Source organism: Melopsittacus undulatus, chromosome Z (genome assembly GCF_012275295.1).
Source record: "Melopsittacus undulatus isolate bMelUnd1 chromosome Z, bMelUnd1.mat.Z, whole genome shotgun sequence".
Lineage (NCBI taxonomy): Eukaryota > Metazoa > Chordata > Aves > Psittaciformes > Psittaculidae > Melopsittacus > Melopsittacus undulatus.
In genome coordinates, this window is record NC_047557.1 from 29,568,694 (window position 1) to 29,584,378 (window position 15,685).

The window sequence follows — 15,685 nt, forward strand, 5'->3', positions numbered from 1 at the left end:
TCAAGCTATGATCAAAGGAAGGAGTGTTCCAAGGATGTCAGAAGGATGACTAATTATCCCCAGTCTCTCACCTTAGCCAGGGAACAGGAGTCCCTGGCACAATCAGTGCCTCCTTTCTTAGCCATTCAAGAGTTCCTGTTACAGTCAAGAGGTGCTTCACTGCCCAACTCATTACACAAAAGCTAAGGTCTGATGAGAATTCTTGAGGTTGTAGAGCAGCCCAGAGGGTGAGCAGGGAGATGCACCAGCACATGAGGTTGGGGAACAGAAAATGTTAACAAGTCTTCGACAAGTGTTAGTCTTTAAACAGAGAGGAAGGATTGCACATGAGTGTGCCCTCAGCAAGTTTGCCGATGACACCAAGCTGTATGGTTTGGTTGATGCACTGGAGGGAAGGAATGCCATCCAGAGGGATCTTGACACACTTGTGAGGTGGGCTGATGCCAACCTCATGAAGTTTAACCATAACAAGTGCAAGGTCCTACACCTGGGTCAGAGCAATCCCAGGCACAGCTACAGGTTGGGCAAAAAGGAAATTCAGTGCAGCCCTGCAGAGAAGGACTTGGGGGTGTTTGTCAATGAGAAACTGAACATGAGCCAGCTTCAGTGTGTGCTTGCAGCCCAGAAAGCCAACCGTATCCTGGGCTGCATCGAAAGGAGCGTGACCAGCAGGTCGAAGGAGGTGATCCTGCCCCTCTACTCTGCTCTTGTGCGACCCCACTTGGAGCATTGTGTGCAGTTCTGGTGTCCTCAATATAAAAGGGACATGGAACTGTTGGCACAAGTCCAGAGGAGGGCCACGAGGATGATCAGGGGACTGGAGCACCTCCCATATGAAGACAGGCTGAGAAAGTTGGGGCTGTTCAGCCTGAAGAAGAGAAGGCTGCAAGGAGACCTCATAGCAGCCTTCCAGTATCTGAAGGGAGCCTATAGGGATGCTGGGGAGGGACTATTCATTAGGGACTGTAGTGACAGAACAAGGGGTAACAGGTTGAAACTTAAGCAGCAGAGGTTTAGATTGGATATAAGGAAGAAATTCTTTACTGTTAGGGTGGTGAGGTACTGGAATGGGTTGCCCGGGGAGGTAGTGAATGCTCCATCCCTGGCAGTGTTCAAGGCCAGGTTGGATGAAGCCTGGGGTGATATGGTTTAGTGTGAGGTGTCCCTGCCCATGGCAGAGGGGTTGGAAGTAGATGATCTTAAGGTCCTTTCCAAACCTAGCTATTCTATGATTCTATGTGACCATCTCCTCAGAGGATTAAAAAGTCCCCTAACGTGTGTCTCAAAGTCATTCTCCAGTAACAGACGTAAGAAATTCTCAGTACTACTTCAGCAACAAAACAGCTGTTACTATCAGTGCTGATAAGTCACTGAAAACAGCTTTCCTTCAAGCAAACAGCACCAGCCAGGATAACAGTGAGAGTGCATCAATCTATTGTAGAATAAAGATGCAACGGTGGTTTTTTAGCACACAAATTCAGCCACTTACCTGTTTCATTCTGTGATCTTCTTAGCCTGTGATAGGAGGGCTGGATTTTCACTTTTGCAGCAGTGCAAGGATAACAGGACACTATGGGAAAGGACCTGAATGCAAAGGGTACAAAGAAAAAGATTTTAATGTATGTGTGCACCTACACACATATAAAAGAAGCATCCAAATATTACTAGACTTAAGGATGATAATGAAAAATCAAAATAGCAGTTGAGACGACTGTTTCCTAAGTACCACGCACCAACCAAGAGAGAGATAGAATACACCATCTGCAGATACATAAATGTGAAGACACTCTGCTTAGTGCATAGTGTGGAAATGTGGGAAGTTCGTAATGGACTTGATCTTAAAGAAGTATCTTCACTTCTAATGGAAGCAGTCTAAGAATTAGTGTTTGTGTCCTGCTTTTGATTATTGTTGCTGTACAACCTGCAAAGCAATACATAGTATTCTGTTACTTCAGAACAATTTAATTAAAAACATGAATACCTAATATTACGAAAATGAGATATGAATGTTTTTCCTTCTTCTTTTAGCTGATCATATTTCTCGCTTTCCTTTAGCTGTTTTTGCTTCTACCGCAATGTTTGCTCTTTCAGCATCTCATATTTCTTCCTGCTGTGCATTTCTGTCACTCTGTTATTTTTGGTTATTAAATCAAAAATCTTTCTCCTTCTGCCTTGCAGCTTTTCTCTCAAACGTATGAGAGAAAATACCTGAGGGTTAAGATGTGTTTGCTTGCTTGCTCTGTTTTGGTTCCTTGCTACTATACTAGGAAACAGTTCTTGACCTAAAGGTGTAATTTTTTTTGTGCATATCTTGTAGTGTGAAAAGCAGCATTTTCAAAAACAGTGTTTGCTAGTGGTGATGTTTCTGTAGGTGTAAATCTGTGTAGCTGTGACCTGGTGCAGCTTGTGCCACTAGTACAAGCTTGTCTGGTGGCAAGCAATTGGACTCTGTCTTTAACTTCAAAGAATCTTGACAATAGAATGGTAAGTTACTTCTCTGTGCATCTGGCAGTTAACTGCCTTTCAAAACTTCAGTAACAATGCTGCTGTTCCACTCAGGCTGTGCTCAAGGGAAGGAGTGTTCCAAGGCTTTCAGGGGGATGACTCATTATCCTCACTCTAGCTTCTCACCTCAGCCATGGAACAGGAGTCCCTGGTACGATCAGTGCCTCTCTCCTTAGCCATGCAAGAGTTCCTGTTACAGTCAAGAGGCACTTCACTGCCAAACCTGTTACGCCTTCAATAGGCAGTTAACTTCTCTGTGCACCTAGATTTTGGGATATTCTTTTTTTATCTTTTGATCCTGCATTTTGTTCGTGCTGGCTGATAGGAGAAGATAGGAATTAAGAAAGAAACCTGTAATCAAGAAGAAAAAAAGACACTTTTTCATCTCTTAGTGCTTAAACTGCTTCATGTGTTCTTGCTGCAGAGTCCAACTTTAATCACAATTAAACTGAATTCCATGGAATTATGATCTCCACTTACAATTTGCATGTTTTCATAAATATCTCTCTTAGAACAGGTATTTTCAGGCTAACAGAAAGATTACTGTCATTGAAGGAACTTTAGGACTGTTTGTTTTCAGTACAGCATGTAGTAGCAAGAAAAAGTTGCAGCATTTACATAGACCGGTTATATCAGAAACCCAGGAGTCTCACTTTGAAAAAGCTATGTGTGGTGTTTTTTAGGATAGCAGTGGATAAGCAGGTAATGAAAAATCAGTGTCATTTTTGAACGGGTTTGGAATGGGATGTGAGTAGTCAGCGATGCCACCTAGCGGGGCCACGAGGTAGCGAGAGTCTGAGGGGAAGGTCAGGCTTTGGAGTCAACGATTTCTGAGGCTTCTCACTTTAAAGGAAAGAGAGAGAAAAATCTTTAAGTATTAATAGTATAACGTTAATGTTCGTAAATTTCAGTTCAACAATACTCTTATTTTATTTTATTACTTTTCAGTTGTATTGTCACAGTGAGATACTTTCTTCTGAAACTGACAGCTTGCTTTTTATTTCCTCTCTCATATGATTTGAGTGTCTCAACATTGTGCAGGGTCTACTTCTGTGCACCATTTATTGCTGTGTAAGCAAGACGTTATGATTTGTAGTAATACCACTACACACACTGGCTTCTTCCACGTTTAGTTGTTATCAAAAAGGATTGCATACGTTGGTAAAAAGGGATCAGCAGCAGCAAGAGAACACATGCCTTCAGACTAATGCTTTGTTACAGCAACCCATGGAAATACAACAATAAGCATAACTTTGTTGGTAAATAATGGCCCACATGGAAGAGAAACAGGTGGGAATTCTGTCAGAGAATAGTTTCCAAATTTGGGAAATCATAATGTAAAATTTCAGAAAGCAGAACTACAGACTGAAGAAAAGATTAAATAAAATGGGTAAATAGGACAGTCTTCTCATCTGCCCTGGATTGTGTAGTTTAGCCCAAATTTTGGTTTTCCTTCTGTCACCAGCAAACTGCATTTGGCTACAGAAAGGAGCTGTAACAGCTGTCCAGCTATGTAATGAAAAAGCACTTGCCTCTGGCAGGTGTTTAGTCTATCTTCCTTCAGGTAAGAGAAATCCCTGCACTTGGAAAAAGTAACTCCTCAGAGAAAACTACTGTTCAAGCATGCCAATTTTGGTAACAGTTGTTACCAAATGACTTTGAGTTTTATTCACCCCTTAAAGGAAAGTGCAACTACGTAATGGTAAAAGTAACTCTTTTCCTGTTGTGTTTGTGAACTTTCTGTTAGGGCATGGAGTATCTGGGTACAAAAAGATACGTTCACCGGGATTTAGCAACAAGGAATATCTTAGTGGAGAATGAGAACAGAGTTAAAATTGGAGATTTTGGATTGACAAAAGTCTTGCCACAAGACAAAGAATACTACAAAGTAAAGGAACCTGGTGAAAGCCCTATATTTTGGTAAGTCTTGTTTTGGTGTATGAAATTGTGACATGTTTTCAGTTTTTACTATTGCAGCCAATTGTTTTGCATATTGTGGAATTTTTAAGTACAAACTCAGGCCAGTTGCCCAGCGTTGTAAAAGTCACTTGCATGGGGCTTTTCAACATACTTAAACAAACAAGCCAACAAAAAAAATACCCAAATGTTGAAAGGAAATAGATGCAACATGAAAGGTAGTCAAAGATAAAAGAAATCTTAAAGGGCATGTTTCCCAGGATGCTTTAAAATTATGGACCTTTTGGTTCCCTGAACACTATCCATTGATATTCTCTAGCTGAGATCTGTTGGATAGGCCCTCTGTTGACCAAGTGGAGTTAAATCCCTGTTGTGGCTTATACTCAGCCAGTAACTCAGCAAGATGCAGTCACTCAGTTGCTCTTCCCCAGGGCAGAATGGGGAGGAGAATCAGAAGACTATAAACCCCCACAGGTTGAGATAAGAAGAGTCCAATACCTGAAATAAAGTAAAATATAGTGATAATAGAAGGAGTACCAATAATAATAGGAAACAGCAAGAGAAGAAGTGAAAGCTCAGAAAACACAAGTGAAGTGACTGATACCCAGCCTGACCTGAGCAGTGATCTAGCCCTTCCAGGTAACTCCCCCCAGTTTATATACTGGGCATAACATAGAATCTCAGAATCATAGAATAGTTAGGGTTGGAAAGGACCTTAAGATCATCTACTTCCAACCCTTCTGCCATGGGCAGAGACACCTCACACTAAACCATATCACCCAAGGCTTCATCCAGCCTGGCCTTGAACACTGCCAGGGATGGAGCTTTCACAACCTCCCTGGGCAACCCATTCCAGTACCTCACCACCCGAACAGTGAAGAATTTCTTCCTTATATCCAATCTCAACCTCTGTTGCTTAAGTTTCAACCCATTACCCCTTGTCCTATCATTACAGTCCCTAATGAATAGTCCCTTACCAGCAACCCTGTAGGCCCCCTTTAAATACTGGAAGGCTGCTATGGTATGGAATACTTCTTTGGCTAGTCTGGATCAGGTGTCCTGTCTCTGCTTTCTCCTGGCTTCTTGTGCCGTTCCTTACTGGCAGAGCACAAGAAACTGAAAAGTCCTTGATCAGGGTAAGTGCTACTGAGCACAACTGAAACATTGGTGTTTTATCAGCATTATTCTCTGACTAAATCTAAAACACAGGATAGCACCAGCTATTAGGCAGAAAAATAACTGCTACAGGTGAACTCAGGACAATTCCTGTAATTAGCAAGGACAAGATGCTGGGTTGAATATTCAGGTAGATGTCTGTATTTGAGCATGAAGCTTCCAGAGAAGGCCTGAGTTACTCCAAAATGCAGTAATGCTCCAATGAGCTCTGCTGTGCTTGGAAAAGAACATTCTGCGTAGCTTCTGAAAATTATGAAAGGATGTTTACAGTCTGTGATTGACTTTCTTTCCAGGCCTTATCACATCAAAATCTTGTTTACATGCACTACGGATAAAAAAAAATATCTGCAGCTTTGTTGGAAGAAAAGCGAATTTGGATACAGTTATCACTAACTGTGTGTGTTTAAGGTGGTTTATGTTTTCAATGCCAGTTAACTATTACTAAAAGAACAGTTACTTATGAACGTAGTGGAATAAAATGAGAATGTGCTAATGTCTGTGAACAAAGAACAGTTTTTCATGAAAAAAAAGAAATACCTTCAAAACCGAGAAGAAACATGTTGTATAGAACAGTCAATATTTCCATGTGTTGTAGGTATGCTCCAGAATCTCTGACAGAAAGCAAATTTTCTGTGGCCTCAGATGTGTGGAGTTTTGGTGTCGTATTGTATGAACTCTTCACATACATTGACAAGAGCAAGAGCCCACCAGCTGTAAGTACTTAGTTAATGGTTCTCAGAAGTTTTTTGTCTGTTTATTTTTAAAAAAATATATAGATTGTTCCTATACCTAAATAGGTTGATATTTACTGATCATTTTCTGGAGATACCTTAATGTTTATGAAGCATCATCCAACCAGAAGCAACAACATGCTAAAATGTATTAGTATCAAGCCATAAGAGGGAAAGGAGATTGAAAATTATTCGATTATCTATGCAGAACTTATCCATCCTGTAAATGCTGACTATTTGGAAAAAAAAATCTTTATAGACTTCTCTTATTTTTTGTGGAGAGTAGTCCCAGATGCAACTGTTTCATTGCAACATGACATGTATTCCTAATGCTACTCCAAACCTAAGGCTAAGCCAAACAAATATGTAAACATTATGGTGATTTAAATAAGATAACTTAAAGTTGTTTTGTTTTGTTACCAGAACCCAAAGTTAGCAAGTTATTGAAGTTCAAGAAAGAGAGTGGCTTTTTGCAATCTGTTGGCAGGCACCTTTAAAGACAAATTTGCAGTTGATGGAGAAAAATGCTAGTTGTACACCAAACAACAGTTCTCCAAATTGAAAACCAGATTCACAATTTTATATCTAGCAGACACAACAGAGGATATTGAGGCTTATATACATGCCTGAGCTGTCCTTACCCTTGGCCAGTGTCTCAGTCCTGGCAGGTGTAGTTTTAAGAGCTGAAGAGTGACGACAGGCAAAAATACATTTGGAAGATCTCTTAATTGATCTCACTGGACCTCGCAATAATTCAGTTCAATAACTAAGCTATCAAGAAGAATTCCCAAGGTAGGGGCAGCTCCTCCTGCATAATAATGTAAACACTGCAGATACCTGAAGTGGTAAAATGAAAAAAAAAAAACAAAAAACCAAATGGTAGAGTAAGTCACGGGCTTGGGTGAAATATACTTTGAATAAATCAATTCTGCATGTGCATCCACCACTTCATCAGGTTGGTTATCTTGCTGGTATGTATCAAGAAAAATTAATTCTGCCGATTAGCAGTGACACTCTCTTAGCTTTTGTAGTCTTCATAATTATACATCGTTTCCCTAACTTTAGCCATTTGCACATTCTAACCACATCCGTTTCACATTTTCATGCAAAGGATCGTTAAAGACATTTATTTAGCATTGGAGGAAAAATAATTCCTGTGTGTCCTGCTTAGAAATTATTTTCAGTTAATAGTACTTCTAATGTCTGGCAATCTGAGATTTTAATCTACTTTTTGGGTTATGTTGATTTTTGGATAGCAAAATTTTATCTCTGTTTTAATTATGTTATTGTTTCTGGCCTCTAGTTACTGGTTAATCTTTTTTAATATATCAGTATGGTATGACTTGTTTTCTGTTTCACTGTGATTTTTCCAAGGATCAAGATCTTGGTTTAATACTTCAGGAAGCTCTTCAGGATTAGCTGTGAGGTTTATCCTGTTAAAACTGGTTAATCATCAGGTGATGATCAACATTTTTTAAAATTTTTTACTTACAGGTTCATACTGTATATGTATCATCCTATTTTTATCCACATGCACACAAAATACATTCTCTGGACTTGAAATCCAAAATTTTGTCATTGTTATATACGACTCCACTATTAGAAACTCTTCTTATAAAGAATTTTTGCTCAGTAAGAGTATAGCAGCATCTTTTTTTTTCCTTAAAAATTATTTATTTTTAAAACCTTGTGTTTCAGGAATTCATGCGCATGATTGGCAATGATAAACAAGGGCAGATGATTGTATTTCATTTGATAGAGCTTTTGAAGAATAATGGACGACTACCAAGACCAGATGGATGCCCTGATGAGGTGAAGTATTATTGTATTAATATGTTACAGTAGCCTGAAATGTGTTCACTCAGGGTGAGTACCCCAAAAGTGCAAACTCTATTGTGAGTTCTGCTTAGATTACTGAAGTATTTATGCAAGCAGAATGACTGTGCTATTACTTTATCAGTTGCACGATTACTATAATTACATTTTTCTCCTGATCCTTCAGATTGCATTCCTTCAGGAGCCTAGAATGTAATCTTTCTAAATATATGAAGTAGGACTATTATGACTGCTGTACTGAAGCACTTGGGCTTTTATTTTATAAATACAAATTTATTGTGGCAATGAGATTTGTGTACAGAACTTGTTTCGTTAAGTTCTTGCTCAAAGCTGTGAACTATGGATTCTGCAGAAGTCTGTAACATTTACCAGAATTGTCTTAATATCTACATAAGTTTCTCCATATCTAATTCCAACATTTAAATAACTCCCTATCTTGATTATTTTTGTCATCTTGCTCTTCCTTCCTCAAGCACAGGAATACCCATGTTTATCATGTGTCTTAGACACTGGCAAGCATTCTCAGCCAAGAGCAATTTTCTGTGTTCAGGACCTTCAGATCTGTATTCATGTTCATCACAGATACAGAACTGTATATGTATGCAAAGCCATCCTCGGAGCACACAAATTAATTAAGTGTTCTTTTGGTTTTGCTATCACTCCAAATGTTCTAAAAAACACTTTTCATGCTACTTCTAAGTCAGAACAGGTGCACTTCAGATGGACTTAAACCTTTTAGGGCTGGGCAGGTGAATCAGTACAGAAAGAATGTAATTAAAATAGTTACGCTTTTTAACATGTGCAACTTCCATCTCAGATCTGTTGCTGCATCCCTTTGGAATCAAGCACACTGGACAAGAAATAACCCATGCAAAACTAGAGACAGAGGAGAGATCAGGGCAAGTGGTCTAGCAGAGAAGAGAGTAGTACAGATGAAGCAGGGAAGCCACAGGGGAAGAAATCTCTGAAGTAACCTTTCTTGCATTATGAGTACCAGAGTTGTTGAACTGTAAAGGTCTGGCTTTTTGTAGATAACCTGAATGTCATATATAAAAGATAATACATAATCTGTGTTACGGAAACTAAGCAAACTAATGCAAAGGTTCCAATATCTGACATTTCTTCATATACCAAAGCAAGATGGAAATTTCTCTTTTGTTAGAAACCGCTCTTCCAAATTCATTCTGAAAGGCCAGTCATCACAGATACTAAATCTTCCAGATGTCTGTAGTTTACAAGCTGCTTGAGACTTGGATCTAAAGCAGCTTGGTCAATGCAGAAGTTTCAGATCTGCTGGGGAAAAAAAAAAAAGGAACTGATGCTACCTTTTTTTGCAGTGAGCTGTGCAGATTGCTCTTAAGCAACGCGTAAAAAGTTGTTGGAAATATAAGAAGTTTTCTGGCTTCTTTCCAATTATACATGAAGAGTAATTGAGAATTTAATATTCTGACTCAAAGAAGTGTATGTTATTGTTGCAGGGGAAGCTTAACTTCTAACTGCTGTCTTTGTTAATTTGATTTTCGGTCAGACTGGTAAAGCGTTTGTAATTTTAAACATTCTTGAGCTTTCCAAAAAATAAGAGCAAGCAAGAAGGTAAAGACTCATCAAAATAACAGATGTCTTAAAAATTTCAGAATCTAGCTGAGTGAATTTCCATACTTTTTTTTTTAAAATCTCCTGTTATAATAAAGGCTTTTGCAGAGCTTGCTATCCTCACTTCTTGCTGTCATTGGGATCAAGCAGGTAAACTGAGAGGTGTAGCAAGACTTCAGGCACACTCTTGTGCTACCTTGTTGCTTGGAAGCATAAAGTTAAGTTGTATGGTATTTGGACCAGTTCAGAGTAACAACTATTTGTAGCATCTGTTTACCTACTACTGATTTTCTTTGTTTTTTCTCCAGATTTATGCCATCATGAAAGAATGCTGGAACAACAATGTTACCCAGCGACCCACCTTTAGGGATCTTGCTCAACGAGTGGATCACATAAGGGACAGCATGGGTGGATGAGAAGACTGTCCCTCCTTCAGATGATGTGTTGGAATGCAGAACAAAACATATTTGGTCTGCTGTGTATAATTGGCATATGCATGACGTGTATCTCATCTTAGGTGAATGTAAAATCTGTGTGGCAAAGTTCCTATCTTAATCTGCATAGTGAGGAATCCTGCTGGTTTTCTTTATCAGGATGTTACTATGAGAACATGTTGAAATTCTCAATGGGGAGAGAGAAATTATTTTTCTAAGTAAAAGAATCTAATATATGGTCAGTCTAAAATACCATTATTTGCCTTACTTGGCAATGAAAAAAAAAGAGGTGACTTAAAATATGGTGAGATTACAAGGTGAAGAGCCCATTATATTTCCTTGCTGAAATGGAGATGCACAGAAAAGACTACTAGAAAAGTCTTTTCAGACTGGATGTATAGTGACTTGGTACCCTGTTTTGTGTGTTGCACAAGGTCTTGTGTACCCTGTTTTGTGTGTTGCACAAGGTCTTGTGTTTGTTAATACAGTTTTACTATTTTTTTCATTTTTGATGCAGAAATGGCTTCTCTATATAATAAAACAGAAGTGGTTGTGTAACCCACAAACTTTTAATGTGCATGTCTGAATGAGTTATCAGCCAGCAATATATGCAAGAGATACACTAGGCTGGGTGATGTACTGTAAGTATTTTGAGGGGAACGGAATAAATTATTCCTAATTTGGAGAGCCAGAAATTCTGTTCACTCGTGAAAATTTTAATTTAAAATGAAAAAAACTAAACATGTTATCCAGTTTTTCTTAGTGTTCTTTTCCTCAGTTGAGTATTAGATTCCCTTCGTAAAACTGGACATACAGTGATGACAAATAGAAATGAAGCCATTTTATACAAGGCAGTATCTTCAGTTTCTGAAAAAGCTAGATACTGTTTTTAAATGCTGCTCTTTCATTCTTCCCAGTCTTGTAATTTTCATGCAGTTGTAAACGTATCTGTAAATTGGGACCTTTTTTACAGCAGAATGAAAAATCTAGAAAATGCCCTCAATTTCACAGTTGTCACTTTGCTGTTAGTCAGTCACACCTTCCCTCCAGTACAAAAAACTAGAATGCTTAAGGCTCAGTATCTGAACGGCCAGTCACAACCACATCAAGTCTATTTTGTAATGAAGTGGCCCAAGTCACCTCCTTTTTCTTTCCCTGGTAATACCCAAAATGCAAGTATTTGAAATTACAAGTGCAATTTCTTCATACTCGGAGGAAGGCAAGGACATGAGCCCAGTTAGTGAGAACTGGAAGGAGATCAGAGCTACCTTGAACAGATTACTTATGCTGTGTAATACAGCTTTTGAAATAAGTCTAACAAAAATTTGTGGACAACTGTTTGGTTTTGCCTCCAGGCATAAAATTTGGGGATAATCTCATATCTCAGAGCAGTGAAGTTGCAGGTTTTATTTTTAATTCAAGTAATCTCGTTGTTGTTGTTGCTGTTAGTTTTACTTATTCTCAAGCATAATTGTTTGCAAAGTACAGTGCTTGTTTTTCTTGGACTTTTGCCAAAAGAAGTTCAATTAAGGGGATATGCAACTTAGCAAAGCAAACTGACCTGATACCTAGATTTGTATTTAAAAATGAAGTGTTCACTTATACGATTTGTGGCAGTTAACCAGTGAAACATAGTAACTTTCACTGTGGGTCCTCCTTAAGATGTGTGATTAACTACATCCGTCTTGTCAGAAATTTAAGTACCTCAACTTTAAAAAAAATTAATAAAAATCCGTACTAGTGTAACACAGTGCCAGTATAGCAATGTTTTGTACCACTATGATGTTTCTTTCCCACAATTACTCATACAAAATTACTATTTTATAATATGGGAGATTACTAAATACAGAATGCTGCCCATTCTGTTTAACAATATTTCTGTTCGTTTTCTTGCCAGCAAGCACTTGCATAGACAATTTTAAAAACTAATTTAGTGATTAGTTTTTAAGCTGCAAAGAACTTTGAAGTGCTTTCTTCAGTGTAACATCTGTTTTCTCCATTTCTGTATATTGCTTTGAGGATTTTAAATTTTGTGCAAAAAATGTCTTTGCATTTGTAGTCTCAGTTGTAAGTACATGTTTTTTGTAACAAAAGAAGATGAAGCTTTAAAGCATTGAAACAGCATTTTAGCTGGATAATATATGCAGGAATTATGTAAAATTCGCAGTGTATGACACTCAGTAGCTAACTGGTTTCCAATATATAGTAGACTAAATATAATTTATGTAAAAATCTCAGGGAAGCTCATGTAATCCAATGAAGAAATCTTCCAGTCTGCTATTTTTAAAGTGAATAAAAAGTCCTTTTCTTGTTCTACTATAGTAAGACTGATTACATAGTTTATTTGATTGTATAAATATAGTGATGAACTCAAGGATCATTTTAAAGTGTTTTGTGGAATTTTTTTTTTTTGCTTTAATACTTTATATTTTTTAGAGAAAGCCATATTTTCACACTGCATTATAATTTCTTGCTGTTGGTCAGGAGCATACAGTCTTTTATTACAAGCCTGTTAGTGCAAAGGGCTTGATTCATTTGGTATGAGTATTTTTAGCTGGGTAAATAGGACCAAGTAGTGCTTAGGACACTGGGGAGATGTGTGATCATCTGCAGGGTCAATTTTAGGTCCTGGAGGAGACAAAATGGTGTTCTCAAAAAACTCTTTGGGATGTTAATGCAGTGATTTTGCTGAATTTGCTATTGCAAATTGTAGTAACCCTTGTTAAAAAAAAAAAAAAAAAACAAAAAAAAACCAACCCAAAGAAACCCCACACCACCAAAAAGCACTGCATTTTGAAAGCTCTCAGATAGATCTGCAGTAGTGTTGAATAATGTTGTATCTTTATATAGTCTTTGTATTAACAGACTCAGATCTTTCTTTTAAATACTTTCTTCATTTGGCATTGCATTTGTCATACTTTAGTGTAATCATGCTTCTCAAAGTGCTGTGATTTTTTTTTTGGTAAAATGTGCTGGTTTATGCATACATGGCTGCTGCTATGATGTAGAATTAAAATATGAACTACCGCTTTGCACTTGTATTTGAAGTGAAAGAATTTTTCTCTAAGTGCACAATATATCCTGTATTATTCTAGATCTCACAAAATATCTGCAAACAAGTATTGTTTAGTGTAACATTGGTTTGTTCTCTATCAATATAAATACATGAAGCTTAAAAATGTGTTTTAAAATAGATTGTACAATCTTGCAACAGTCATGTGATAAGCCAGACAAAGAATGAATTTTCAGGAAGAGAATCCCACATTCTTGTTGTCAAGTCCTAGTATTGATTAAAAGCTTCCAGTTGAGATAATTGTTACTAAATGTACAGATGAATGTAACTGTAAAAATATAGGGTTCTCCTCCCTCACTCCCCTCTCCGCACCCTGCTTCCCACCCACCCTCCAGCCTGAAATTAAGTTTTTAGTTGTTGCATTTACTTGAGATGTTGACCAACTGCCTTGAAATCTATGGGAAGAAGTGGTACCATATGAAGTAATGTAACTCTTGTGTAAAGAAGGCAAGATTCTAAGGAATGTGTGATCACAGGTACCTGGAGGATAAGTGTTCTGTGAGCAAAAGTAGAAGCATAGAAGAATAAGAAGAATGATGGAAAAAGGCTGATGTTCAACATTGAAGAGCTTTCTGGAATGTAAAATGCACAGTGAATTATGAAAAACTGATGTCTACTGGAAATGCCATACCATGCAAAATGTGCACTAACGTATTTCTGAATTGTGTATTGTCTGCCTTAAAGATATAATGCTAACAGAGACCTAACCCAAGTGAAAAATACAATAATTACTATACCAAAAAAAACTGCTTAAGGTTGTGCCATGCCAGACAGCAATTCTGAAAAGTTGTTTGGCTAAGAAATGTTCTTCTGAATTTTGCTTTTTGATTCAGACGTTTACAATACATTATATATAAGTAGGAAGTCCTTTTAGGGAGGGGGGTGCGGGGAAAGAAGAAACCCTCTACTACTTATGGTTGCGCTGCGAAAGTTTAAGCACAGTGTTTATGGAAGAGAACATGAAAAGGGTGGTTTTTTAGGAAACTGTGTATTGATACCTGAAACTTAACTGTGCATTTGTTTTGAGTTTGGATAGTGAAAATAAAATAACTAAACACAATGAATGGCAAATGCCTGCCAAGATGTTCTTTTACATCATACCTAAAAATAGTTACTGGTGTTTAAATCTCTACTGAAGACAGCTGGTTTGTTTAAAGGGGTAGAATACATGACATACAAATACATGACCTTCCCAAAACAACCGTATGTGGGGTTTATCTTTTGAAAGGAACTTCCATGTACCAAAGTGAAGGCAGTATATTGGGTGCTACAGAACAGTAGGACTGGGGTATTTCCGAGTTTTTGTCTTTAAGATAATTACTTTGGAAAGAAGAAGCACATCCTTTTACTGTCCATATTTAGAGAGTAGCAGGTCTGTAAGACAGGGACCACTAGCAGATCACCTGTTACAGACTACAGTTCTTGAGCATTTCTAACACAAACTTATGAAACCAGTTCTTGATTTGCATTCCTTCATTGTCTTTTCATGTGTCTTCCCTGTAATTTTACATTAAAATTATCACCACTTACCTTGAGCAGAGTTGAATGATGTCACTAAATCTTGAGAAGTACAATGGTAAAATGGAAAACAGGCATATAAATACAAGCATGCAAATATATACTTAAGCTACTGTACTGTGGTGGCAATAAAAATTAAGCTACTGTTTTCCCCACTTCCCACACATGAAAGACAACTAATTGTCAGAATGTGTCATCTGAAGATTATTTTACGTGACAAAATGCCATCCAACGGAGTTTAACAGTTGTTAGAGGTAGTGTTCTGCTATTCCTCCTAATCCCATTATCCTGATATAATTTGGGATTTTTAATTATTCTAGAGAACATATTTCTGGGAAAAGGAGGAAGTTTGAAGATGAAAATAGTGCAGGGGGTGTAATAATGTCATGAAGGATGTTGGCCCTGTATTGTAAAGTGCGGGACAATGGAGTCTTCATTCTCATGTTATGCAGTGGTGTTGTGGTCTTCTTGTACTTTCTGTAAATAAATAATCATAGTGGTTTTAATGAATTCTGAAATTAAGGTTTAGAAACCTGTCAAACTGCAGTCAGACCAAGTGAAACGTTCTGTGTGGATAGTAATAAAGAAATAAAAATGTCCAGTGTTTGCAAAGATTACTCCAAACTGTTAGGTTAGGGAGGCATTAAAAGAAAAAACAAGTGGGATATAATTATGTTAATTGTATAAGGCAACCAAAGCAGCAGAAACTATTCAGATATTTATCTGTCCCAGAATTGCAGACGAATGAGTAGATAACTCTCATAATGCAAATCACTGGGGCCAAGCGCATAAACATTAAATATTAATGTTATAGCTAAATAATAACTAATATAAGCAGAAGGACAAGGTAAAACTAAAATGCTTCAAGTTTTCTGTGGTTAATTATTTTAGGCAATGCAGAT

General features: G+C 37.6%; 1 protein-coding gene across 1 annotated transcript in view; it reads left to right on the top strand.

Moving 5' to 3' along the window:
- Positions 1 to 14,800, top strand: part of JAK2 (Janus kinase 2) — a 54,958-nt gene extending 40,158 nt beyond the window's left edge. Inside the window, exons 21-24 of the mRNA XM_031054217.2 lie at positions 4,253 to 4,425; positions 6,194 to 6,311; positions 8,028 to 8,141; positions 10,067 to 14,800. Of these exons, the coding sequence (XP_030910077.1) occupies positions 4,253 to 4,425; positions 6,194 to 6,311; positions 8,028 to 8,141; positions 10,067 to 10,174 (513 nt within the window). The 3' untranslated portion in view covers positions 10,175 to 14,800. The remainder of the gene's footprint in view (positions 1 to 4,252; positions 4,426 to 6,193; positions 6,312 to 8,027; positions 8,142 to 10,066) is intronic.
- The last annotated feature ends 885 nt before the right edge of the window (positions 14,801 to 15,685 follow it).